Genomic DNA, 26,814 nt, shown 5'->3' with positions numbered 1-26,814 from the left:
AGTGCATTCGTATTACTTTTGTTATTGAGTCCTGCTTACATTTTTTTAAGTTCTCTTTACAAATGTTAATGAGCTTTTGATGAAAAATGTTCTTTCATTTTTTCCTTGGAGAAGCTTGTTGTACCTCTTTATTTTTCCCTGATGCCTTAATCTGAAAACATTTCCTTTATTTATTTATTTATTTATTTATTTATTTTTTGTATTTTTCTGAAGTTGGAAATGGGGAGGCAGTCAGACAGACTCATGCATGCGCCTGACCGGGATCCACCCGGCATGCCCACCAGGGGGCGATGCTTTGCCCATCTGGGGCGTTACTCTGTTGCAACCAGAGCCATTCTAGCACCTGAGGCAGAGGCCACAGAGCCATCCTCAGCATCCGGGCCAACTTTGCTCCAATGGAGCCTTGGCTGTGGGAGGAGAAGAGAGAGACAGAGAGGAAGGAGAGGGGGAGGGGTGGAGAAGCAGACGGGCGCTTCTCCTGTGTGCCCTGTCTGGGAATCGAACCCAGGACTCCTGCATACCAGGCCGACGCTCTACCACTGAGCTAACTGGCCAGGGCCCATTTCTATTCTTTTGACATATGAAGGTTTTTCTCTTATGAAGTCATATTTTGCATAATACTCGCAACTTAACTTTTTGTTAGAAACTACCAGTTTATCATATATTTTTTAAAAAATGTTATATTGTTGCACTGTCCAGCATTCAGGAAGACTATATACAATTTTGGAGTTGTTATTGTTTTTTATTTCAGTAATTGATATGCTGCTTTCTTCAAAGTCGGAGTGGTTGTGCTTGTGACTGTTTTGTACCATCCAAGGCCAATTCTGATATAATGGATTCTGATTTTGGTTTCTTATTGAAAGATCTGTCAAGCTCTGTTGCCTTTTCATCCTTTTAAGGGCTATTGTAAAAGAATTAAAAATGTTTTATTTTAATATATTATGATAATAATATTTATTGACAGACATTAATACCTTTCATCAAAGATTACAAGATATTGCACAGAAACTTATTGAAAAGTGTACGCATCAATAACCAAGAAAGGACATGTAATAAAGAATGCAAAGTCTTATAACATATTACTACAATTACCAGAGGAAATTATAGAACAAGAGTAGGCAATAATTAAAATAGAAAGAAAAAAAATTGTAAAAGATAAGCTGATAGCTGGGACAAGACAAAAATATCACAAAAATAAGCTAGTATTGCTTAAGTAGAAAAAATATCACGATTCAAACAATATGTATAAACTACATTAGTGTCAGTGTTTAGAAGTAAGGTATTTCAAAAATAAAGGACAAATATATAAGGGAACAGAAGAATATATAATCACAATAGCATGGAAAAAGAAAAAATAGAAAGTATCAACAATGGAAGTTACATGGCAACACATACATAGAATCACAATAAGAATTAAATTTAAATACAGGAAATAAAAGAGTACAATTATTAATACATTACACAGACAATAGCAAAGTAATAAACAACAAATATAAAAGCTGCATACTAATAAATTATTTATATCGATATCAAGAGGCAGTTCATTATATTCCGTCATCATTCTCTTATGGCACTAAAATGAACATAGTTTCTTCTAAGAAACTCACATTAAAAAACTTGCTTTCTCTTGTTACAACTTTAGGAACATTGAAACACAGGGCCTCAGGAGAGCAGGACACTCAATAAGATTATTACAAAGTTTCTGTATGAAATTTAAGTCAGTGACCCTCCTCCTGTGCAATAATGTTGTTAGGTTAAGTGCTTCCATAGCATTATGGTCAGGTATATCATAAGTTACATGGCCACCTTTATATGATACTGATTCTAAGAACTTGTGTTGTACTATTTTGATGAGTTTTGTAATATGGGTTTCAAACTGTTGCATTAAATTCCATGGTAGATTGAACGAGGGTACAGTACAAGATTCTTAGCACATTAATGTTACACAAAAATCCTTTGTGAAATGATAAACAAAATCTAACATTTTGACACTTTTATTAACAATGCCTTTAATGTGCAGTGAATCTTTAGGGCACTTCAGCTTGACCTTTATGGGACACATTTCATTTGCAGCTGGTTTACCCAGTCTAGGACCTATAATCTCAGATACATCGTTTTTAGAGAGCAAAGATTTTACTTGTTCAGTGTCCTCTGTTTGTTTGTTTTTTTAATTTTTTTACAGAGACAGAGAGAGTCAGAGAGAAAGAGAGATAGACAGGGACAGACAGACAGGAACGAAGAATGAGAAGGATCAATCATTAGTTTTTTATTGCGTGTTGCAACACCCTAGTTGTTCATTGATTGCTTTCTCATACGTGCCTTGACCGTGGACCTTCAGCAGACCTTGGGCTCAAGCTGGTGAGTTTTTGCTCAAACCAGATGAGCCCAAGCTCAAGCTGGCGACCTTGGGGTCTCGAACCTGGGTCTTCCGCATTCCAGTCTGATGCTCTATCCACTGTGCCACTGCCGGGTCAGGCCAGTGTCCTCTGTTTGATGTGGTGATTCCTGAAATTAAAAATTATTACATTGTTTGCTCTCAGATATCTGTCTTCAAACTCTCAGGAGAACATTTTGTCAACATGTGGTCATATCATAAACTTATACACAAAACACTGTGCTTATACTATTGATAAATATCAGTCAGAACATACATTTTCTTCATTTTATTGATATTAAACAAAAATTTCTAGGCTCATTCAATAAATGGCATAGGTTATGTAGATTAAATATGATCCAATAATGTGTATGACAAACCTGTTTGTCACAGGAAAGTTGTGAGAATTCTTCCATGGCTTCTGAAATGGGCGATAAGATAACTCTTTTTTTAAAAAAATTAATTAATTTATTTATTCATTTTAGAGAGGAGAGGGAGATAGAGAGAGAGAGAGAGAGAGAGAGAGAAGGGGGGAAGAGCTGGAAGCATCAACTCCCATATGTGCCTTGACCAGGCAAGCCCAGGGTTTCAAACCGGCGACCTCAGCATTTCCAGGTCTACCCTTTATCCACTGCGCCACCACAGGTCAGGCCAAGATAACTCTTGAAATCTATATTTCTACTGGTTCATTATGTCCTAGCTTCCTATTGGTTCTACTGTTCGGGTTGGGAGGGGGGGCAGCGGCGGGGTGGGGGGAGGGAACACCAACACACTCAAAATATCTTGGGAGAATTCTGGGCATAACACAAAGCTGAAACAAATGACAGCTTGTCACTCCCTTGTTGTTTGGCACTTTTTCTCGTTACCGTATATGTTGTTTACGAAGCAAAAAATGTGAGGAAATTAAAATGTAGTATTTTATCAAAGGTTTAATGAGTTTTATGAAATGAATAAATAAATATTGTAAGCATAGTTTCATCGATTTTTTTTTTCACTTATGGCTGGAATGAACATTACTAATGGGCACTTAGAATATGCTGTTGCGCAGATGAACGTTAAAAAAAGAGTAAGAAATATAAATTTGTTATTTCCACATTGGGCTGTCCAGGTGCCCACCTTAGAGAGAACCCTGATTATAAGTGCCATTTTAACAACCAGTTTACCAAACTCAACAAAAAGTTAGGTATCAGTTCTGCTGAACCGGTGTGAACCAGTTGAACCCCACCACTGGATTGTACCCACAATCACTGGTACCCTCTGTGGATGCTTTATCCACTCAGCCACTTGGCCAGGGATATTTAACCAGTTCTTTATTGATACTGTTTTTCTAGTCTTTTGCTATAATGAACGTTTTGTAAATATGTGCAAGATAACCTGTAATATAAATTCCTAGAAATTAAATTGTTGAGTCAAAAGGTATCTCATTATATAAATATTTTGGATTTAGATAAATGCTACCACAGCCTGTTTTTAAATTGTTGTATCAAGTGTACTACCCCAGCACAGTATGAAGTAACCATTTTACCCAAACCTTGAGAGCACTGAGAATACTCTGCTGGGGGAATACAATGATAAATTTTGCAGTTCTAATAGAGAAAGCATAGTTGCTATTTTAATATGTATTTCTTGGATTACTAGTAGGTTTTGAGTCTGTAGTTCTATATTAACTAATTGTTCTTCTTCTTCATTGGATTGCTTAGTCTTATTATTATTATTTTTTTGCCTACTAAAGTGATTAGCATAAAAAATAAATCTTTCTCTCTTGTTTGTCCCCAAGACACCCAATTCTACTCTCCAGAGGCTTCCATAGGGTGTGTGCTCCAGAAATACTCAATGCTTACATAAACATACATATTCTTTTCTTATTTAATAAACTTTATTGAGGTACAATTTACATTCAATAAAGCCCACCCATTTTAATAAGTTTTGACAAATTTATCCATCCATGTAATCACTATTATAACCAATATGTAGACTATTTCTATCACACCAGAAAGTTCTCTCATGCCCCTTTGCACCAATCCCACTTCTCTCTGTCACTCCCCTGATCCCTACCTCCTATCTTTCCATCCCTGGGCCCAGGCAATCATTGTTCTGCTTTTCATCCCTCTGGATTACTTTTTATCTATTCTGGAATATCATATAAATAAAATAATAGAATATGTACTCTTCTGTGTCTGCTTCTTTTGTGGACCATAATGCTTTTGAGATACACCTATGTTGTGTATATTAGTAGTTTGTTCCTTTTTATTGCTGATTAGTATTCTACTGTATGTACCTACAATAATTTGTGCATCTATTTATGTGTTGATGGAAATTTGGGTTTCTACTGTTTAGTTACTGTGAATAAAATGGCTGTGAACATCTTTATTATATGCGGCTTAAGTGTCTGTTTGTCGCCGATAGCTTATTGATTGCTTGCGTAACTGTACTAGCCAATGGGGTGAAGCTGCCACAGCATTCAAATAGTCCTGCCTTCTGGCATGCCACTTCACAAATTGAGGTTAAAGATTGGAGCAATTATTATGCTGTTAAGAAATCTTAACACCAGAAGGGGTCTTTGCAATGGTACAAGACTAGAGGTTCTCCAATTGAAAAATAATGTCATAATAGCTAAGTCTTTGACTGGCTCCTCTAAAGGTGAAATACATGTCATTTCAAGAATTGATTTGGCTCCATCTCAAACAGGGTTGCCGTTTCAATTGAGACGTAGACAATTTCCTGTAAAACTTGCCTTTGCTATGACCATCAATAAGTCTCAGGGCCAAACGCTTAAGCATGTTGGCATTTTTTTACCTGAGCTTGCATTTGGACACAGTCAACTTTATGTTGCCTGTTCAAGAGTTTGTGAAAGAACGGACGTAAAATTAAAAATAATTGATGGTCCTCTGCAAGGCGAGCTTAAAAATGATGGAAAGATCTACACAAGAAATGTTGTGTACAAAGAGATCTTTGACATGTGAATTAACATTTTATTATTTAAATCACCTTTATTTATTGAGCTAGCGGTGGCTCTTAAGAAATGTACCACCAGTGGTTTCCTTCATTGCACTCTACTTTAAGCAATTAAGCAAGTAGAAGGGGGAAACCCCGTGGGGCAGTAAGCAAAGAGGCATCCTCACCGCCTGCCCTGGGTAATTCAGTTTGAATTAGCAGACACCTTTGCACAAATCATTTTAATTACAATTTATAATATCTAGAACAGTGGTCATTTCGTATGACCGCCGGGCTTTCTAGTTCATGTATAAGTCTGTTGGTAGATGTTCATCTTATTTCTCTTGGGCAATACCAAGGATTGGAATTGTTGGAGTGCATGTACGTGTATGTTTAACTTTGTAAGAAACTGACACATTGCTCTCCAGAGTGGTAGTATCAGATTACATTTTTTACCAGCAATGTACATTTCAAGTTTTCCACATCTTCATAAGCTGTTGGTATTATCTGTATTTTTCATTTTAAATGTACCAGTGACTTGTAGTGAAACTGGTTTTGATTTGCATCTCCTGATCACTTATTTTTTTTGTATGTAAAACATACGGCCAATAGACTTATGAAAAAGTGCTCAATGTCACTCATCATCAGAGAAATGCATATTAAAAACACAGTGGGATAACTCCTCACACCTGTCAGAATGTCTATCATCAACAACTCAACAAACAACAAGTTTTGGTGGGGATGTGGAGAAAAGGGAGTCCTTGTGCACTGTTGGTGGGAAGGCAGATTGGTGCAGCCACTGTGGCAAGCAGAATGGAGTTATTTCAAAAAATTAAAAATGGAGGGCCCTGGTCAGTTGGCTCAGCAGTAGAGCATTGGCCAGGCGTGTGGAAGTCCCGGGTTCGATTACTGGTCAGGGCACACAGGAGAAGTGCCCATTTGTTTCTCCACCTTTTCCCTTCTTCTTCCTCTCTGTCTCTCCCTTCCCTTCCTGCAGCCAAGGCTCCATTGGAGCAAGGTTGGCCAGGGCACTGGGAACGGCTCCATGGCCTCCGCCTCAGGCACTAGAATGGCTCCAGCTGAAATGGAGCAGCTCCCCAGATGGGCAGAGCATTGCCCCCTGGTGGGCATGTGGGTGGATTCTGATCGGGCTCATGCGGGAGTCTGACTGCCACCCCGCTTCTGACTTTGGGGGGAAAAAGATTAAAAATGGAACTGCCTTTTGACCCAGGGATCCCACTTCTGGGAATATATATGAAAAAAATCAGAAACACTAATTTGAAAGAATATATGCATCTCAATGTTCATTGCAGCATTATTATTGTTATTATTATTATTGTTATTATTTAGAGAGAGGAGAGAAAGTGGGGGCAGGAATGGGAAGCATCAACTCAGAGTAGTTGCTTCTCATATGTGCCTTGACTAGGCAAATCTGGGGTTTTGAGCGGGCAACCTCAGTATTCCAGGTCGACACTCCACCCACTGAGTCATCACAGGTCAGGTCAGCATTATTTTCAATAGCCAAGATTCAGAAGCAGCTCATGTGTCCATGAGTAGATAAGTGAATAAGGAGGCATGGTACACTTACACAATGTAATACTACTTGGCCATAAAAAGAAGAAAATCTTACCTTTTGTGGCAGCATGGGTGAAAATTATTATGCTAAGTGAAATAAACCTGTCAGAGAAAGACAAGTACCATATGATTTCCTTTATACTGTATGTGGAATCTGATGAAGAAAATAAACTAATAAAAAAATAGAAACAAACTTATAGATACAGAGAATAGACTGACAGCTGTCAGAAGGCTTCAACCTTCTCCCCTCTGTGAAAAAGTTAAAGGAAATAAGTAAAAAAAACTGACACAACAAAAAATTTCATAGACACAGACAACAGTATGGTGATTACCATAGTGGCTGTACCATTTATTTGAAAAGACACATGCACCCCATGTTCATTACAGCATTATTCATGGTGGCCAAGACATGGAAACAACCAAAGTTTCTCTTGATGGAAGATTGTATAAAGAAGATGTGGTACATATATACAATGGAATACTACCCAGTCGTAAGAGAAGATGAACTGCTGCCATTTGCAATAACATGCATGAACCCTGAGAATATTAAGCTAAGTGAAATAAGTCAGAAAACCTAAGAACTGTATCATTTCACTCATGTGTGACATATAAAGCTGAGACTCATAGACATAAACTAAAGTGAGGTGGTTACCAGATGGAGGGGTGTGAGGGGTAGTGGGGGGTAAAGGAGACCAAACATATGGAGATGAAGGTGGTTTGACTTTGAGTGATTGACACACACCATCACATGCCACAGAGATGTACACCTGAAACTTGTGTGTTCCTATGGGGCAATGTCATTTCATTAAATTTAATTTCTAAATTGAAAAATAAGTATAGTGATTACCAGAGGAAAAGGGGGTTAGAGTGAAGTAAAAGAGGGTAAAGGGGGATAAATAATTTGTGGTGGTGAACACACAATACAATATACAGGTGATATATTATAGAATGTATAGCTAAAACCTACATAATTTTATTAAATAATGCCACCTAAATAAATTCAATAAATAAGTAAAAATAATTAAAAAAATAGAACCACAGGCCCACTAATAGTGACTCTATTTAGTTGATTTTCAAAAGTCAGTTCTTGTATTAACTAGCTGTGCAACTTCATAAGCCAGGATCTTATTAGTCTCTGTGCTTCAGCCTCCTCCTTGGTGGACTGGGTATCATAATAACAACCCCTGTCTCACAGCATCTCTTGAGGAATTAGAACATGTAAAAAGTACTTGGAATGACACATGGTAAGTGCTCAGTAAATGTTAACTATTATTATTGAGCATGGTTCTGTTGAATCCTTTTTGACAAGTCCCATGCTCCTCATTTCAACTACTCAGCTACCTTGCATAGACCCCAAGTTACCTCAGGGCTAAGAGGCAGTAACTCTTGGATTTTTCAGGTCACCCAGCTGGAGAGGGTTTTCCAGTTCTCTGAGGCTTCTTGCCTTTCTAACCTCATCAGAACATTAAATTCTCAGGTGGTAGCACTCTGACTTCTGCTGTTGGTTTTATGGATGAGGGAGCAAGTGAATCATCTTATGGACTTGACCTTGGAGTTCTCCTTCTGTTTGTTATTCTTGAGCTAAAGATGTTTCTGTGGGTAATGAGATTCACTTAGTTCAACCAGCAACAGTTCCAGGGTTTCTGCTGGATTATCATTCACCTACATTCAGGATTGACATTCCTAAGAAGACCTTGGTATAAGCCATTTTGAGGAGACTTTGTGACGTTGTGTGCTTCTAGTACAGAGGCGATACATTTGAATTATTTTCCAGTGTTTATGGAATTTTAAAACTTGGAGCCTTGAGTATCGATCCCCTGAGGGAAACTTTTCTTTCTCTGCAGTGAAGTTGTGGGGTTTCTCTGGAGACTCATTACAACACTGTAATAATAAGTCCCAAGCTACTGCAAACCCCTTGGCTGTTGATTGCTCTAACTTTAAGACTGGAAGTTTGTCCTTTCTCTTTTAGTTGTAGAGCAGAGTAGCTTTGGAAAAGTTTAATGAGGCTGATAAAAGGAGTGAGGGAGAGATGGCAGGCAAGACCCTTCCAAACCTGGATCAATGGGGTTAAGACCATGGGCATTGTGTGACTGTGATGGACAGGAGGTACCGTGTTCCAGGAGCTGTAGGACGATTCTTCTTCTGTCCCTTTCCTCGGAGTCTCTACCTGTCTTTTGACCTTTTATCCCGCATACCACTGAGCTTGCTGCAGCCATGGAAGCCTTCTTGTTCTTCAGCCACACCAACTCATGTCCCTCATGCAGGCCCCACCTTTGTTACCTCTGCTTAGTGTCACCTCTCTTTCCATCTTATAGAAAACAGAATCCCTCCTTGTTACTCCCTGTCCTCTTACTTTGTTTATTTGTTTTTATTCATAATCTTACCTTTTATTTTTTTTTAAGTGAAAGTATGGTAGATAGAGAGACAGACTCCAGCATGTACCCTGTCCAGAATCCACCTGGAAATCCCCATCTGGGGCTGATGCTCATATTAACCAAGTTATTCTCAGTGCCTGGTGATGACACTTGAACCAGTGGAGCTACTGGCTGTGTGCCCTGATTGGGGATGAACCTAGAACATCTGTACGCTGGGCTGACACTCTTACACTGAGCCAACTGACCCGAGTCATTACCTTTTATTTTATTTACATGTTATATTTGTCTGTCTTTCCCACAAGAAGGAAAACTCTATGAGAGCAGACTGACCTGTTCATTGCTGTATTTTCGTCTATGCTTAGAACAAGCTTGACATAGATTACCTACTAAATGGATTTTCTGATGAAAGTGAGACAGCAGCACACCTCTTGTCCAAGGGTGTCCTTGCATGGAGCGTAGTAGCTGTGGGTTAGGGGCAGAAGGCGAGACACAAGAACTTCTTGCAGCATTTTGCAGGGGTTTTAGGTATAAGATGCAAGAGTGCCTTTTGAAAGGGGGATGTGAGGCATGAGAAAACCAAGGGTGAATTACTTAGACCAATTCCTGTCCTTTTGAGATGATTAACCTCTCTCTGAGAACTAGCACCGGTTAATTCAAGATGTCTTCAGCACCTTTAATTGTTCCACTTATCAGCTTAGTATGTTTTTATCCCTGGGACTCAAGAACGGGACCTAAAATGATATGAAGTATGGAGGATGAATACTAAGGAATATAGACTTGCTAAAGAGGACCATTTCCTTGTTTAAAGTACACCTCACACTAAGCTCTTTCCTGCTTTGTCTTCTGCCATTGTTCCTAACAGGAGTACTCTTTCTTCTCCTCCCACTTTCCAATTGCTACCACCTCTTTAAGACCTAGTTCAGACTCTTCTTTTGTGAAGCTTTCCCAGACATTATGGGGAAGAGCAAACTTTTCTTCCTCTGAAATCTTTTGAGTCTTATTGTTCATACTTTTATGACCTTTGGCCATAAACAATTTTATGGCAGCTCAAGTAACTATCTACCTGCCTACCTACCTAACTCTAAAATCTTTGGCTTCTCTAATCTTTAAATGTCACCCTTCTTTGTTGTGCTTAAAAATCACAAGAGTCTGCCCTGGCAGGTTGGTGAATTGTTTAGAGCAGGGGTCTCAAACTTGCGGCCCGCCGAACAATTTTGTGCGGCCCGCAGACTAATCCATGAAGTTCAAAATATTTTGGATAAAATTAAGTAAGCCTAGGGGCCTACTTGTATTTTTCATTTCTCTAGCATCCTAGCTAGATATTAGCTTAGTTAACAGCAGTTGTGATGCGAACTAGAGTTTTTGGTCGTTTTGTGACACTGAGTAAACTGCATGTACGATTGTGCTTGTTGTACTGATTTTTTTTTTGTTTTCAACTGCAGTGAGAAAAGTGTTGCGTAAAAGTTGCCTTTTGTAGACCTAGTGCAGCCCGCCAAACGGCTGTGATCTTGCTCTGCGGCCCACATGCTGAGTTAAGTTTGAGACCCCTGGTTTAGAGTATTGACCTGATATGCCAATGTTGTGGGTTCCATCCTCAGTCAGGGCACATACAAGAAACCACCAATGAATGCATAAATAAAGGGAACAGCAAATTGATGTTTCTCTCTCTCTCTTTCTAAAATAAAAAAAATATTTTAAAATATCACATGTCTCAGTCTGGATCCTGATTGTCAACTGAAAGTTTAATAGTTTACTGAATCTGCTCCGATGCAATTCTCAGAAGAACACTTACATTTTTCTGCTGACTCCTGTTGGTTCTGCAGTTATGCTGATCTTCTGGCCATCTTTTGACCTGCTTCTCCACTGGCTACTGCTTTCCCATACCTCCTCACCCCAAGTGCAGACAAAGACTCCTCTGTTACTTGACCAAATACACCAGAGAAGTAACACCTACTGAAAATGTTTGTCAAAAGCCTTGGGATAATTGGAGGAAATCCTAGTGTATAAAAAAGGAAAGGAAAACCTATAGAATAAGATACAGGAAATTATTATTCCTAGAGTCCAACAGCCATATCCCTACACAGGTGTTGTTTTTTTTTAACCTACACTTTCCTGACCCTTCATTATATTGTCACATTGCTTTCTGCCATTTGTGCCATCCTTATATCTCTCTCTCTGCTCTGTTTGTCCTGGGTGAGGCTCAATGAGAAGGGGAAACCCCATTTTGATTCTAAGCTTACTTTCCAAGACACATTCCGTTCCTCAGAGATGGATCTCTTCTCTCAGTGCAAGTCATCTCAATGTCACAAAGGAAAGCAATATAGCTCACCATGGTCTTAAATCACTGAAGACACTGTTTGGGATTTACAATAGTGAAGTGTTTATTCAAACAGTCTGCAGATGACATGATACTATATATAGAGAACCCTAAAGATTCCACCAAAAAATTACTAGAACTGATAAATGAATTCAGTAATGTCGCAGGATACAAAATAAATATTCAGAAATCAGTTGCACTTCTATACTGTATATCAATAATTAACTATCAAAAAGGTAAACTAAGAAAATAATTCCATTTACAGTTACATAAAAAAAAAATCTAGGAATAAACTTAACCAAGGGTGTAAAATACCCGTACTCAGAAAATTATAAAACATTGAAGAAGATACAAATAAGTAAATACCATGTTCATGTATAGAAAGAATTAACATCATTAAAATGTTCACACTACTCAAAGCAATCTATAGATTCAATGTAAGTACTACTAAGAAGTAGAACAAATATTCCAAAAATTATGTGGAACCACAAAAGAACCTGACTAGCCATGGCAGTCTTGAGAAAAAATAACAAAGTTAGGGGACTCATAATACCTGATTACAAGGCCGTAGTAATCAAAACAGCATGATACTTGCATAAAAATACAGATCAATGGAACAGAATAGAGAGCCTAGAATAAACCCACACCTTTATGATGATTTTTTTGTGACAAAGGAGACAAGAACATACAATGGGCCTGGCATATGGATGTTCTGGTTTCTATTCTCAGTTAGGGTACACAAGAGAAGCAGCCATCTGCTTTTTTTCCCCTCCCTCTCCCCTTTCTCTCTCTCTTCCCTTCTCATAGCCATTGGCTCAGTTGGTCCAAGCATCAGCCCTGGGAGCTGAGAATAGCTCAGTTGGTCCAAATGAGGGTTCCAGATGGTGGTTGTTGGTTGGATCCTGGTCAGGGCACATGCAGGAGTCTGTCTCTCTATCTCCCCTCCTCTCACTTAAAAAAGAAAAAAAAAAAGAATAAAATTAAAACAAAACAAATACAGTCTGTTTCCAAAACTGAATCAGAAAATTGCTGGTAATTGAAAAATAACTCCTTTATTGACATCTCTCCATTGTGATTCTGGTTTGGGAATTCTCTTGATGAAGTGTGTGTTTGTCACTGTGGGGACCACCAGCTTTGATGACCTGATTGTGTATATACTGGCACACGACAATCTGCTAATCATCAAGAGCCTTAGTTACATCCGACTCGTTCTACAAATAGGTAGAAGGTGGTACCTGAGCCATTCATTACTGAGTCATTTATTCTGGATGTTCACAGGTACAAGTGTTCATTGAAAGAAGACCTTGAGCCCTGGCCGGTTGGCTCAGCGGTAGAGCGTCGGCCTAGCGTGCGGAGGACCCGGGTTCGATTCCCGGCCAGGGCACACAGGAGAAGCGCCCATTTGCTTCTCCACCCCTCCGCCGCGCTTTCCTCTCTGTCTCTCTCTTCCCCTACCGCAGCCAAGGCTCCATTGGAGCAAAGATGGTCCGGGCGCTGGGGATGGCTCTGTGGCCTCTGCCTCAGGCGCTAGAGTGGCTCTGGTCGCAACATGGCGACACCCAGGATGGGCAGAGCATCGCCCCCTGGTGGGCAGAGCGTCGCCCCTGGTGGGCGTGCCGGGTGGATCCCGGTCGGGCGCATGCGGGAGTCTGTCTGACTGTCTCTCCCTGTTTCCAGCTTCAGAAAAAAAAAAAAAAAAAAAAAGAAAGAAGACCTTGAGAAAGCAGATCTTGTTATTAATCAGGCAGGTGAAGGAAGCTGTTTGGAGACTCTGGAAAAAAGAAAGCTTCTTGTAGTGAATACAAATGTACAGTCAATGACCAATTGTCAGCTGGAATTGGCAAAGCTGCTACACAAAGATGGCCATCTCTTCTCTACCTGCAGCACACTTCCTGGGCTGTTACAGTCAACGGACTTATCCACACCGAAATGTTTTCCTGCTGCCGGCCAGAAAAACTCAGCATTTTTGGATAAAATTGTTGGATTATAAAAATAAACACTGAACTCTCAACACTTTAAAAACAACCCCTAGAGAGGAAAAGGGGGGAGGGGCACAAAGAAAACTAGATAGAAGGTGAGGGAGGACAATCTGACTTTGGGTAATGGGTATGCAACATAATTGATTGACAAGATAACCTGGACATGTTTTCTTTGAACATATGTACCCTGATTTATTGATGTCACCCTAGTAAAATTAACTAAAAAAATTAAAAAAAAAAACACCCCCTAAGTCCATCTACGGAATGTGGTTAAGTTAAATTAAATACATAATATATATTTGAAGAATGATATAAATTAATAAACTTCCTACATTTATAGAATGTTAGAAAATTTATGGTGTGAATATTAGCATTTAGGTTGAAATACTTATTATAGTTTAGTAAACTTATTACATTTCCCCCTGATCTTTATTTTTTAGTATTAGAAATATGTAGTGAGCATTCACAGGTTTTATCTTAGATTCCCAAATGGAATTGAAATTATGAAAAAATATGAATAAAATTTGAAAACTTTGACATGGAAAAAAATAACTTATTCTTGCTTCTAGGCATTATATTTTTCAAAAACATTGGGGTTCAAGTTCATTGAAACACTCCATTTTAGGATTAAATGTTTTATATCTTACATGACTCAGCAGAAAAGTAAAGTATTTAGGAGGATAATGGTGTTATTCCAAGGAATCCCAGGAGACCTGTCCCTCCTTTTTGAAGACTCAAGTTGTGTCTGAGGATGGGTAGGTGGTGTTTTGAGAGAGCCACACTAACAAAAATGTACTTAAGAGTGCTGAACATTTAAGAATGGCATTTGATTAATGTCCATGAGAAACAGGACTGCGAGACCAGACATGCTGTGCCCAGTGCATTCACTCGGTTTGCACTCTTCCTCGTGGCCTGAACCACTCACTGAGCTTTCTTTGACCCCTTATAAAAGAAAAACATGTTTTTCCATTTCAGTCAGAGGGTATTTAGTCTGGAGAAGTCTCAGAAAGCAGGTAGTACTTTTGAAAGAGATATTCCTCCTTAGTTTTCTGCCTGTCAGGCTGTAGGCAGTGGTCTGCCTCCTGGATGAGCCCAAAGTATTCCAAAAGAGCAGGGTCAGGCACTCCCTGGATCAATTCATCCTTCCAGGGACAGAGCTCTTGGGAACTACAGACAAGGGCAACCATGAGGTGTGTTTCCCTCCTCTACCACCAGGAGTCTGCCTTGAGCCCTTGAGGAGAGCAAGTTCCTATGTACAACAGAAAGAAGACACCAGAGGTGCCTGCTGTAAGTGTGTGGGTACTTGCAAAGAACTTGGAAATGGGGGTAGTGAATGGTCCCAAATCAGTGGTTCTTAACATTTTTTGAATCATAAAGCCATTTGAGAATTTGGCTCTTCCCACCTCCTTCCCAATCTATATAGATACACTATTTTGCATATAATATAAGGGATTTCCCAGCACACCCTGAATTCATCTGTGGACTTTCTGCTCTAGACAATAACCTCTGAAGGGCAAGGATTGGTTTTGTTCTCTGATATGTGTGTTTTCTGCATCTGCTAAAAGTGCCTGAGATATTTATTGGAGGTGTCAATGTTTGCCAAATGGTAAAGAGCAGAAGTAAACCTGCACGTGACTGCCAGAGGCCAGGCTAGTGGCACCAGTGCCTGTAGAGGTGTTGTTAGTGATATTCCTGTCAATATTCTTTTTTTCTTCTTCTTTTTCCAAGTGAGAGGAAGGGAGATAGAGAGACAGTATGGGCCCAGATCCACTCGGCAACCTGGCTCTGGGGCTGATACTCTGCCCATCTGGGACCATGCTCAAAACTGAGCTATTTTTAGTACTTGATGAAGAGGCTCTATGGAGCCATCCTCTGTGCTCAGGACTGATATGCTCAAACCAATCAAACCATGGCTGCAGGAGGGGATGAGAGAGAGAAAGAAGGAGGAGGAGGAGGAGGGGTAGAGAAGCAGATGGTTGCTTCTCCTGGGTGCTCTGACCGGGAATCAAACCTGGGATATCCATACGCTGGGCCAAGGCTCACCACTAAGCCAACTGGCCAGGGCATCCCTGTCATTATTCTTGACATTTAAAGCCAGACCTGATAAAGATGAGCCCTTCCTTCAAATCCTCTGGTCCTGACCTAGTCTGGTGATCTTGAGACATAGTGGTCACAGGGGAGAGGTGAAAAGGGACATTTTGAGGGTTTTTACATTGTTACCCAGTTTTTGCCATGATTTTCATATGAATTTATTCTCAATGCGTCTCTGAAGTCAACATTCAGTTATTTATGTGTGTTGCATTTACTAAGCATCTTAGGGTCTACTCTATTTCAAGAGAATGCTTAATAGATTCTGAGGTCCTTGAATCTAAATGTGGGTCAGAGTTCTACTCTTAATTTTATATACAAAATTATATATGCAAATGGATATTTGCATATATAATTCTTCTTACCTCTGTTTGCTGCAGAATTGAAGGCACTAATGTAAGTGGATGCTCTGAGGAATGGGCTCAGGGAGCATGTCAATAGCACCAGGCTGGGGATGGATGTTATCTGCTCTTCCCAGCTACATTGGAACCTCAACTCTTGCCCAGAAAAATATGCTGTTGGTCCAGCTTAGTAATAACCATTTTGCCTTATTATTTTTTAATTGTCTAATTACTTTCCTTTTTTTTTTTTTTGTATTTTTCTGAAGCTGGAAACAGGGAGAGACAGTCAGACAGACTCCCGCATGCGCCCGACTTGGATCCACCCGGCACACCCACCAAGAGCGACGCTCTGCCCACCAGGGGGCAATGCTCTGCCCCTCTGGGGCGTCGCTCTGCCACGACCAGAGCCACTCTAGTGCCTGGGGCAGAGGTCAAGGAGCCATCCCCAGCGCCCAGGCCATCTTTGCTCCAGTGGAGCCTTGGCTGCGGGAGGGGAAGAGAGAGACAGAGAGGAAGGAGGGGGCGGGTGGAGAAGCAAATGGGCGCTTCTCCTGTGTGCCCTGGCCGGGAATCGAACCCAGGTCCCCCGCAAGCCAGGCAGACGCTCTACTGCTGAGCCAACCGGCCAGGGCTCCTTTGTTTTTTTTTTAAGTGAGAAGAGGGGAGAGTGAGACAGACTACATGTGCTCTAACCAAATCCACCTGGCAACCTCTCCCCTGCAATGGGGGCAATGCTAGAATCAACCAAACTATTTTTAGCACCTGAGGCTGACATGCTGGGCCCAACGAGCTATCCTCAGCACCCAGGATTAACCCTCGAGCCAATCAAGCCACTGGCTGCAGGATGGGAAAAGAGAGAGAAGGGGTAGAGAAAGAGGGAGAGAAGCAGATGGTCGCTTCTCTTGTGTGCCCTGACTGGGAATTGAACCAGGTTCATTCTTGTTCTTCATAAGCTCTTCATATATTTGATGCTGTTGACACTAATACCATCTTAAATTTCTTCTCTCCCACTTGCTAATGCTGCATGTCTCTGTTTCTGTTGTTTTGCTTTCTGATTCCTCTTGTTTCCCATGGTGACTCCTTCTCCTGCTTTTTAGTTTAAAAGGCCTTCACTGAGGTTCCATTCTTTTTTTCTCTCTCTACATAAATTTCTCTGGAGTATATAGTTTTATATCTACTTGCTTGCTCACTCATTGTTGAGCTTCTCTTGTGTCTATTACGTGGTACTAGGCTTAGGGAATACCAAGGTGATTAAAATCTAGTTTCTGACTTTAGTGACTCAAATAACTGCTAAATGGTAGCTTGACTCAGTACCTGGCTCTTTTACTCACATTCTAGTTCTCACTGCTCCCAATTTAAAGACTGTAAGTCTTAATTTTAATCTCACATTTTCCATGAATCCTGTGCATGCACTTCAACCTTCACTGATTTTCTTCTCTTCCAAACTGCTATAATCAGGAGAGCTAGGGTTTTACTCCTTCAACAGCTTTGTTACTTGGACAACTCATTTAACCTGTGTTGGACTTAATATCTCCATCTGTGGAATGAGGAGACTATACCGTTGGTATTCTCCCATCTCCAAATTTCCATGGTTCCATGATCACACACAATTAGAGGAAGGTGGTAGCTAAGATAAAACAGCAATTATATAGTGAAGCTATTGATTTTTAAAAAGTTTATGAGTAACATTCTCATGGAAGTTGCTAATATATCATAAAATTATTGGCTGGGTCTGGGAAATATTTGTCCTTGTCATCTATTATAATTAACCAGTTGTTGAAACCATTAGGTGAATGGAGGGCAGGCATGGGAGTTGCTGGAGTAAAAGCAGGATAAAGTGGCAGCTGTAAACTTTCTAGAAGGTTGTACTTATTACTCTAAGGTCATTGACCTTTATAGTTATTTTGTGGTTTAATCTTTAAATTTATGAATGTCATTTATGTTAAATAAAATTTCTGTAGATTAAGAGTTCTGTTTTGAATCTTAAAAGCACTCAGATTAGAAAAGTTATATTATCTTCTTAGTTAATGATACTTTGAATTGAAAAAACAGAGGCCCAGGCCCTGGTCAGGTAGCTCAGTTGGTTAGAGTCGTCCCGATATGCCAAGGTTGCAGTTGGTTTGATCTTTAGTTAGGGCACATACAAGAATCAACCAATAAATGTGTCAATAAACAGAACAACAAATTGATATTTCTATCTTCCTTCCCTCTCTCTAAAATCAATTAAAAAACAATATTAAAAATAATAAAAATAGGGGATGACGTCAGAGTAATGGCGTGGTAGGAAGTGATACCGATAAATCTCCCCCCAAACTCAACAAGATCTTCAACCAGAAACAGAAAAACCTATCCTTGGAGCCTCCAGATGTTTCGCAATACACCCGAAGGTATGGTCGAGTGAAAAATTGGCTAAATATATAATCAAACCCAGAAGGAAATAGGGAGTAAGAAATGCTCTGCCTTCCTCACTAACCTAAATAGGGCTGCTTTCACTGGGAACTGAGAATATAAAAATAATAAAAATAAAATAAAACAAAGAGCTCCATCAATCTAGTTGAATAAAGATTTGTGTGTGTGTATATGTGTGTGTGTAAGGGTAAAATATTATATGGCAATGAAAATGAGTCACACGCAGCACAGTTGAATCTCTCAAGTATAAGGTTGAGCAAAGGATGGCAAACACAAATCAATACACAATTCCATTTATATGCATTCTGAAAACAGGCAAAACTAACCCAGGTTGTTAGAAGTCAGAATAAAAGTTACCTTTGGAATGGAGGTAAATGGTTTGAAAAGGACTTTTGAGATGCTAGTACCATTCTATCTCTTGATCTGGATGGTGGTTACATGAGTGTGTTCACTTTATAATAATTCATTGATCTTATGATTTTTTTGTGCTTCTATGTATATGTGTTATATTTAAATAAAAAAGTTTAAAAATATTCAAGTTCTACACCGTGGATTCCTGATTCCAAGTGCAAGAAAAATATTTCAAGAGAAGGAGAACGCAGTGTAGGTTTGAGGAGGAGGAACAAGAGCTGGGCTCTGGATGAGGTGGGTGGAGAAGACATTACCTATGGTTGGATAGTTGGGGACACAAGGCCAGTTTAGGGCAGAATAAAGATAGTGGTTAACCCTGGCTGATTAGCTCAGTGGTAGAACATCGGCCTGGCATGTGGAAGCCCTGGGTTTGATTCCCAGCCAGGGCCCACAGGAGAAGTGCCCATCTGCTTCTTCACTCTTCCCCCTCTCCTTCCTCTCTATTTCTCTCTTCCCCTCCCTAAGACAAGGAGGCTGGGTGCTGAGGATGATCTCCATGGCCTCTGTCTCAGACACTAGAATGGCTCTGGCTGCAATGAGCAACACCCCAGATGGGCAAAGCATCGCCCCCTGGTGGGCATGCTGGATGGATCCCGGTCAGGTGCATGCAGGAGTCTGTCTGACTGTCTCCCTGCTTCTAACTTTGTAAAAAATAAAAGTAAAAAAAAAAGAAAAAAGAAAAAGATAGTGGTTAGACTGAAGTAAAAGATGTGTATGGGAAGTGTGTAAGGTAGGAACTGAGGTTGGGATACAATTCTGGGAGAGATTAGAGGTAAGGCTCTTTTTTTTTTTCTGAAGCTGGAAACGGGGAGAGACAGTCAGACAGACTCCCGCATGCGCCCGACCGGGATCCACCAGGCACAACCACCAGGGGCAATGCTCTGCCCACCAGGGGGCGATGCTCTGCCCCTCCGGGGCACCACTCCGCCATGACCAGAGCCATTCCAGTGCCTGGGGCAGAGGCCAAGGAGCCATCCCCAGTCCCGCTCCAATGGAGCCTTGGCTGCGGGAGGGGAAGAGAGAGACAGAGAGGAAGGAAGGGGGGTGGAGAAGCAAATGGGTGCTTCTCCTATGTGCCCTGGCCGGGAATCGAACCCGGGTCCCCCGCACGCCAGGCCGACGCTCTACCGCTGAGCCAACCGGCCAGGGCCGAGGTAAGGCTCTTGAGCATCAGACTGAACAGCTGGGGTTTTTTCTTTTGGAATGGTGGAAGATCACTGAAGATTTGGTGTATTGATAGAAGTACTTTAAAATGTTGAAAAGACTGTACTATGTAGATGGAGTGGCAGGGGTAAGCACAATTGTCATGATGGGTCTGGGGACAGGGCAGATAGAGGACGGTGCACTGTGAGACTCTCTAAGATATTTCTGGTGATGTTAATGTTGGCTAGTGTTCTGGCTTCAGTTCTTGCTAGTGTAGACATGTTTGGGTTTGCCTCTTTTCCTAAGTGGGCCTCAGGGACAATAGGCTCAGATTTAGGATTCAGGGACAGCTTTGTAAATTGTGCCCCTGAGGACTCCCCTGATTGGATCCTTCTCTGAAAGTGAATGCTCTCATCTGAACCATTCCTGCCAGACCTGCCCCACCCTGCCCCAGTGGAAGTCCAAGCATGGGATCCAAGTGTGAGACCCTGCCATAGTATTGACCCTTTCAACCATGAGAGTGCAGAGTCAGTTTGTGGCAGTAGAAGCCTCAGTATTATAGTGCCCAAGCCTGGGCTGCCATGTGGGCAGGGCCTGCTAAAGGTGGCCAGTCAGCCTCATCTAAGCTAATGTGAAGATTGCTGAGTCCCCTCTGAGAGCATTGCTGTGAGTATTGCTGAATCTTTGGTGGAATGTGGGGACAGAGGGATAGTGTCTTCATTACAGAAGTCCTAGGCAAGGAAGGCTAAGTGAAATTCTCATGTAGAGAAGCATCTTCTCTTTGTCTTCTCTCTTTGTAGTTAACTAGATATGCTGTTCAAAGAGAAAACAATTCAGGCAAAATTGTGACCTGACCAGATGTATTCCAGGGCAGAAGTGATAGTGTTCTGGGACAAGGGGGCAATATTTTAGTAGGGACAAGGAAAGCAGGGTTTGTTCTTTGCCAAAATTGCAGAATAACAGAGTTTCTCAAAAAAATGGCAATACTTGATATAATGTTTTATGATTTCTAAGGCACTTCATATTAATTATCCTATTTTCCATTGTGAGCTTCTCAACCAGGCTGTGAGAAAGATAGGGAAAAGAGCATTATCCCTGCTTGTCATATGAAGATTCATGTGCAGATATCCAGAAAGATAAAGTGATTTGTCTAGGTTTAAGGGTAGTATAAGAGGTGGGCTTAAAACCAGATCTCCTGACTCCAAGTCCAGAGTTTTTTGGTAGACCAGCTACACTGCCCCTTGACAGGACTGACTGTCCTGTAGTAAGCCTAGAAAAAATTTAGTCCTGGGGACACTTGGCCTGCCAGTCTCTGAAAAAAATCTGATGAGGAGATGGTACATGTTGGATTGAGAGGACAGAAGAAGAATAAATGAGAGAAGCAGGATGGTAATTGTTGCCTACCAGGTGAGAACAGTGTTTCAGTTCCAATTCGCCCTGGAATCAAGAAGCAACTAAGACTGGGCTGCAGGTACTGAGCAGAGGACTGGAGAAGGGACAGGGAATATGGTAGTCGGAGAGAGGGACAGGCATCATACTGTAGCTTGGTGGAGAGGCTGCTCCCCTTGCCCCCAGCTACGTCAGACTGTGTAGATAGAAATGAGAGGCTCCAGTTGATCAGTGGGTGGCTTAGCTAAACTGAAGGTCATTTCTTCACCTGCTCAGGGTAAGACCCCACAGGATTCGTAGACCCCTGGGTTCTGGAATGGGTGCTACACCCTGTAACTTCTTGAGCAGCGTAAATATTCAACAGACTAGACTTTTCAGTTCTACACCATATGCATGCTTATCAGGGAAAACTTGACAGCTAGAGTAGAAATCTAAATGAATTAGGAGGGGTTCATTTCACCTGTCAGATGCTGCTGGTCGAACATGAATGGAGCTCATTGTGGCTTTTGATAAAGATAATTACTATAGATGATCCTAGGGGCAGGTAAGCCATATGAGCAGCCCTGAGCCTCCAGCTGAGGAGCCCCCAGTTGAGGTGAGTGCAGAGCAATCATTCAGCTTTTCTGGGCTTCCTAGAGAGCAGAAGTTCCTGTACGAAAAGCATTGGATTGTGGCTTTCATTAAACTTCTTGATATTTTTGATACAAGGGAATGGTTTTCTACTGCATGCAGTCGAAATTCCTGCAATGATGTATTCTGTGAGTTAAGTGAGTGGTTTGTTCCCTCATCTTAGCATTTCTAGATTTGGTGACAAAGCCCAGGTTTACCCTCTGTTATCATTTTTCTTGATTTTGTAGACTTTGAATATATCTGATCTTAGTAATTGCTGTGTGTGTGTGTGTGTGTGTGTGTGTGTGTGTATGAGCAAATGAAGTGTCTGCTATGCCTAGAGTTCAGGGCCTCTCTCAAGGGCCAGGGCTTTTCCCACTGCTACATTCCTTCTTCAAGATTTTTGGCAATGATCCATGCTACAACATGAATAAACCTTTAAGCATGGTAAGTGAAAAATGCCAGACACAAAAAAACATATCTTATATGATCCATTTATATAAAATGTCCAGAACAGATAAATCTGTAGACTCAGAAAGTAGATTAATAGTTGTTAGGAGTTGATAAAAATATATTAAAAGCTGTTGATTTATATACTGTAAATGAGTGGATTGTATGGTATATAAATTTTATCTCATTTTTTTTTTTTAGTTTCTAGTGAGTAGAGAGAGATAGAGAATGAGAGAGACAGAGATAGAAGGGGGAGGAGCAGGAAGCATCAACATCCATATGTGCTTTGACTAGGCAAGCTTGGCATTTTGAACGGGTGACCTCAGCATTACCAGGTTTATGCTTTATCCACTGCACCACCACAGGTCAGGAAAGAAAGCTTCTAAAAAGAGATTCTTATGCAACACAAACACAATGAGTTGGCTGGAGAGACTGCATATGTGACAGGAGTATATTGAGGTGGGGCAGGTCTTGGGGATAGGCTCCATGCAGGAATGGCTGGTACAGAATTCTGACTCAGTTTAGACAGCCAGAGGTTAAACTCAATCCTCAGAATTTTTCAATCTTCTTCCTTTTTTTGTGACAGAGACAGAGAGAAACAGAGAGAGGGACAGATAGACAGGACAGGAAGGGAGAGAAATGAGAAGTATCAATTCTTCGTTGTGGCTCCTTAGTTGTTCATTGATTGCTTTCTTATATGTGCCTTGATCAGGGGCTACAGCAGAGCGAGTGACCCTTTGCTCAAGCCAGCAACCTTGGGCTCAAGCTGGTAAGCCTTGTTCAAACCAGATGAGCTTGTGCTCAAGCTGGTGACCTCGGGGTTTCAAACCTGGGGCCTCCGCGTCCTGGTCCGACTCTCTATCTACTGCACCACCACCTGATCAGGCCAGTCTTCTTCCTTTATAAATTTATTCTTCTTTTTCCTAGACAAGTCCATAGACAGTGGTGCGATTCAACCAATTTGCACTGGTTTAGCAGAACTGATACCTTTTGTTGAGTTTGGCAAACCGGTTGTTAAAGTGGCACTTGTAATCAGGGTTCTCTCTAAGGTGGGGGCCTGGGCAGCTGCCCAATGTGGAAATCACAAATTTACCTTCCTTACTCTTTTTTACATTCATCTGCGCAACAGTGTATTCTAAGTGCCTGTAGTAATGTTTATTCTGATTCTGTCCATGCATTTCCTTCTTATCCCTCATAACAACATATATACACAATCAATAATCAATAAATTATATATATTTCCTTTTTGGACAACTCTTAACTTTTTTTTTTTAATGTAAAAGAAACACGGGTTCATTGAGAGAAAAATAGAGAAAACATAGGCAATCAAGAAGAAAGTAATGATCCCTTGGAGTCCTACCATCAAGTAATATCCATTCTTAACAGTTTGGCATATATTTTCTTTATTATCTTTTTAACTATAAATTTTTACACATACCAAAGGGTATATTTAATATTTGCCTACATCTTTATGATAAAACTTAATGATATTGAACACTACTGAGCCCACCACCCAAATCCAACACAGATAATTACAACCATGGATTCTTAGCTCATGCCCTGCTTCCCTGCCCCAGAGGTAACCCCTGTTCAGAATTTTGTGTTTATTGTTCCCTTTTCTTTTAAAATCATATTTTACTACACTGTGATATGTCTATACAATATATAACTTAATCTTGTTTTTTTTAAGCCTAAATTATAAAAAATTTTACTGTGTGTAGTCCTCTGAGATTGCCTTTTCTCTAATGTTTTTAGTATTTGTCCTTGCTACTGAAGGAGCTGTCGTTCATTCATTTCCATTCATTTCATTGTTGTATAATATTCCATTCTGTGGTCAAACCACTATTTGTTGGTTTTCCTGCCTCTGGACACATTGGTCTGTCCTTTCTTTCTATGTTTCTCTGTTTCTTTTTCCTTTCTACTGTGAACATCCTTGCTTGTCTTCTGGTATACAAGTTTCTCTACCTAGTGAAACATATGAATGTCACAGAGCATATGAATGTTAATGTTTACATGGTAATGACTAATTAATTCCAAAGTAATTATATAAATTTACACTCCCGCCAGCAATGTGAAAGAAAGAATTTCTTTGAATACACATTTTCTCCAACACTTGTCATATTCTTTTTGTTTACAATATTGTGGGTATAAAATGGTATCATGTTATTGTCTTAATTTGCATTTACCTAATTACTAATGAGATCAAGAATCTTTTTGTACATTTATTGGCTATATTTCTTTTCTCTTTAGTAGAATTCAGATAAAATGCTTGGCTCTCTCTTTCTTTTTTTTTCTTTTTTTTTTTTTTTACAGGGATAGAGAGAGAGCCAAAGAGAAGGACAGACAGGGACAGACAGACAGGAACAGAGAGAGATGAGAAGCATCAATCATCAGTTTTTTTGTTGCAACACCTTAGTTGTTCATTGATTGCTTTCTCATATGTACCTTGACTATGGGGCTACAGCAGATCGAGTAACCCCTTGCTCAAGCCAGCAACCTTGGGTTCCAGCTGGTGAGCTGTGCTCAAACCCGCACTCAAGCTGACAACCTTGGAGTCTCGAACCTGGGTCCTCCGCATCCCAGTCTGGCGCTCCATCCACTGTGCCACTGCCCCGTCAGACTCTCTCTTTTTATTTATTGGATTGCTTTTCTATAGTGGTTTTATAAGAATCAATATATAGATTATATATTACAGATAATAAATATTTGTCCATTATCTGTGTCATAGATATGTTCTCCTTATTGGCAATATGCCTTTAACTTTATTTTGGGGTCTTTTAATAAATAGAAGTTCTTAACTTTAATGTAGCTTAAGTTATCAATATATATATTTTTGTTTATCACTTTTCAGATCTTCTTTAATCAGTTGTTTTTTATCATAAGGCCAAAAACAATATTCCCCTAAAAGTTTTTATTTTTACATTTAATTTTTTGTCCATCTGGAATGGATGTTAGTGTCAGATATAATGTAAGGAATCCAATGTTACTCTTTCCCCATATGGGCAATCAGCAGTACAGGCTTCCCTTTGCCTCTGACATATATCACTGTTTCATATTTGTGTGGGTCTGTTTTTTGGCTCTCTGTTCTGTTCTACTGGTCAGTTCATGTGTATTTGTACCAATACCACCTTGACTTAACCACACTATTTTTATGTCTTGTTATCTACTTGGGCGAGGACCCCTAGTTTCTTCTTCTTCAGCAATGTCTTGATTATTATAGGACTTTTGCTAATTTACATTTTATCTCCAAAATGAAATCACAATGTTACTACTAGTTTATAACTTGCTTTAAAAAACTTAATAATAATACATTGTGACTATTTTGTCATTACATAAAATTTGTCATTTACATATCAAAGTATAATTTTATTTTTTATGTTAATTTTATTGATTTTAAAAAGAAGAAGGGAGAGAGTGAGAGACAGGAAAATTGATCTGTTCCCAAATGTGCCCTGATTAGGGATCAAACCAATAAATTCTGAGTTGCCCAGTGATGCTCTAACCAACTGAGCTATCCATCCAGGACTAAAGTATAATTTTTAAAGGCTGCATGATATATTATTATTTAGATGTATCACAATTTATTTATTCCATACCCCATTTTTTGATACTTAAATTGTTGCCAAATTTTCATCATTTTAGGCCATTCTGTGGTGAATGTTGTAGCAAAATTTTTTAACACATCCACGACTATTTCTTCTGGGTGGATTTCTGAGTCTAAGGATTTGCTCAATTTTAAGGATTTTAATTTTTTTTTTTTGACAGAGACAGAGAGAGGGACAGATAGGGACAGAAAGACAGGAAGGGAGAGAGATGAGAAGCATCAATTCTTCATTGCAGCACCTTAGTTGTTCATTGACTGCTTTCTCATATATGCCTTGACTGGGGGGCTATAGCAGAGTGAGTGACACCTTGCTCAAGCCAGTGACCTTGGGCTCATGCTAGTGACTTTTGGCTTCAAGCCAGCAACCCTTGGACTCAAGCCAGCAACCATGGGGTCATGTCTATGATCCCACACTCAAACCAGTGACCCTGTGCTAAAGCTGGTGAGCCTGAACTTGAACTGGATGATAAGCCTGTGCTCAAGCTGGTAACCTTGGGTTTCAGACGAGATCGGGTGTGTTCAGGGTGGTATGGCCGTAGGCGATAACCTTGGGTTTCAAACCTGGGTCCTCTGCATCCCAGCTCTATCCACTGCGCCACCACCTGGTCAGGCTCAATTTTAAGGATTTTGATAAAAATTACTACATTATATTTTAGAAAGTTCTATGACCTGTTGACAATGTAGGTCTCAAGGCAGACATCTTTAGCAATGAACATTATAATTTTTAAAAGTTTCAATTTGATAGGCAAATAATTTAAAACCAAGTTAAATTTATAATACATATCCAGTTTGGATGAACACATTGTATGTTCATAT

General features: G+C 40.2%; 1 protein-coding gene across 1 annotated transcript; it reads left to right on the top strand.

Annotated features, from left to right (window-relative positions):
- Positions 1–12,843: 12,843 nt before the first annotated feature.
- On the top strand, positions 12,844–13,565 carry LOC136336199 (UDP-N-acetylglucosamine transferase subunit ALG13-like). Its single transcript, XM_066277677.1, has 2 exons — positions 12,844–12,853; positions 13,324–13,565. Exons 1-2 carry the CDS (start codon positions 12,844–12,846, stop codon positions 13,563–13,565), a joined length of 252 nt encoding a protein of 83 aa, XP_066133774.1.
- The last annotated feature ends 13,249 nt before the right edge of the window (positions 13,566–26,814 follow it).

This window comes from Saccopteryx bilineata, chromosome 4 (assembly GCF_036850765.1).
Source record: "Saccopteryx bilineata isolate mSacBil1 chromosome 4, mSacBil1_pri_phased_curated, whole genome shotgun sequence".
In the NCBI taxonomy this organism is placed as follows: Eukaryota; Metazoa; Chordata; class Mammalia; order Chiroptera; family Emballonuridae; genus Saccopteryx; species Saccopteryx bilineata.
This window is presented reverse-complemented; position numbering and strand designations above follow the sequence as displayed.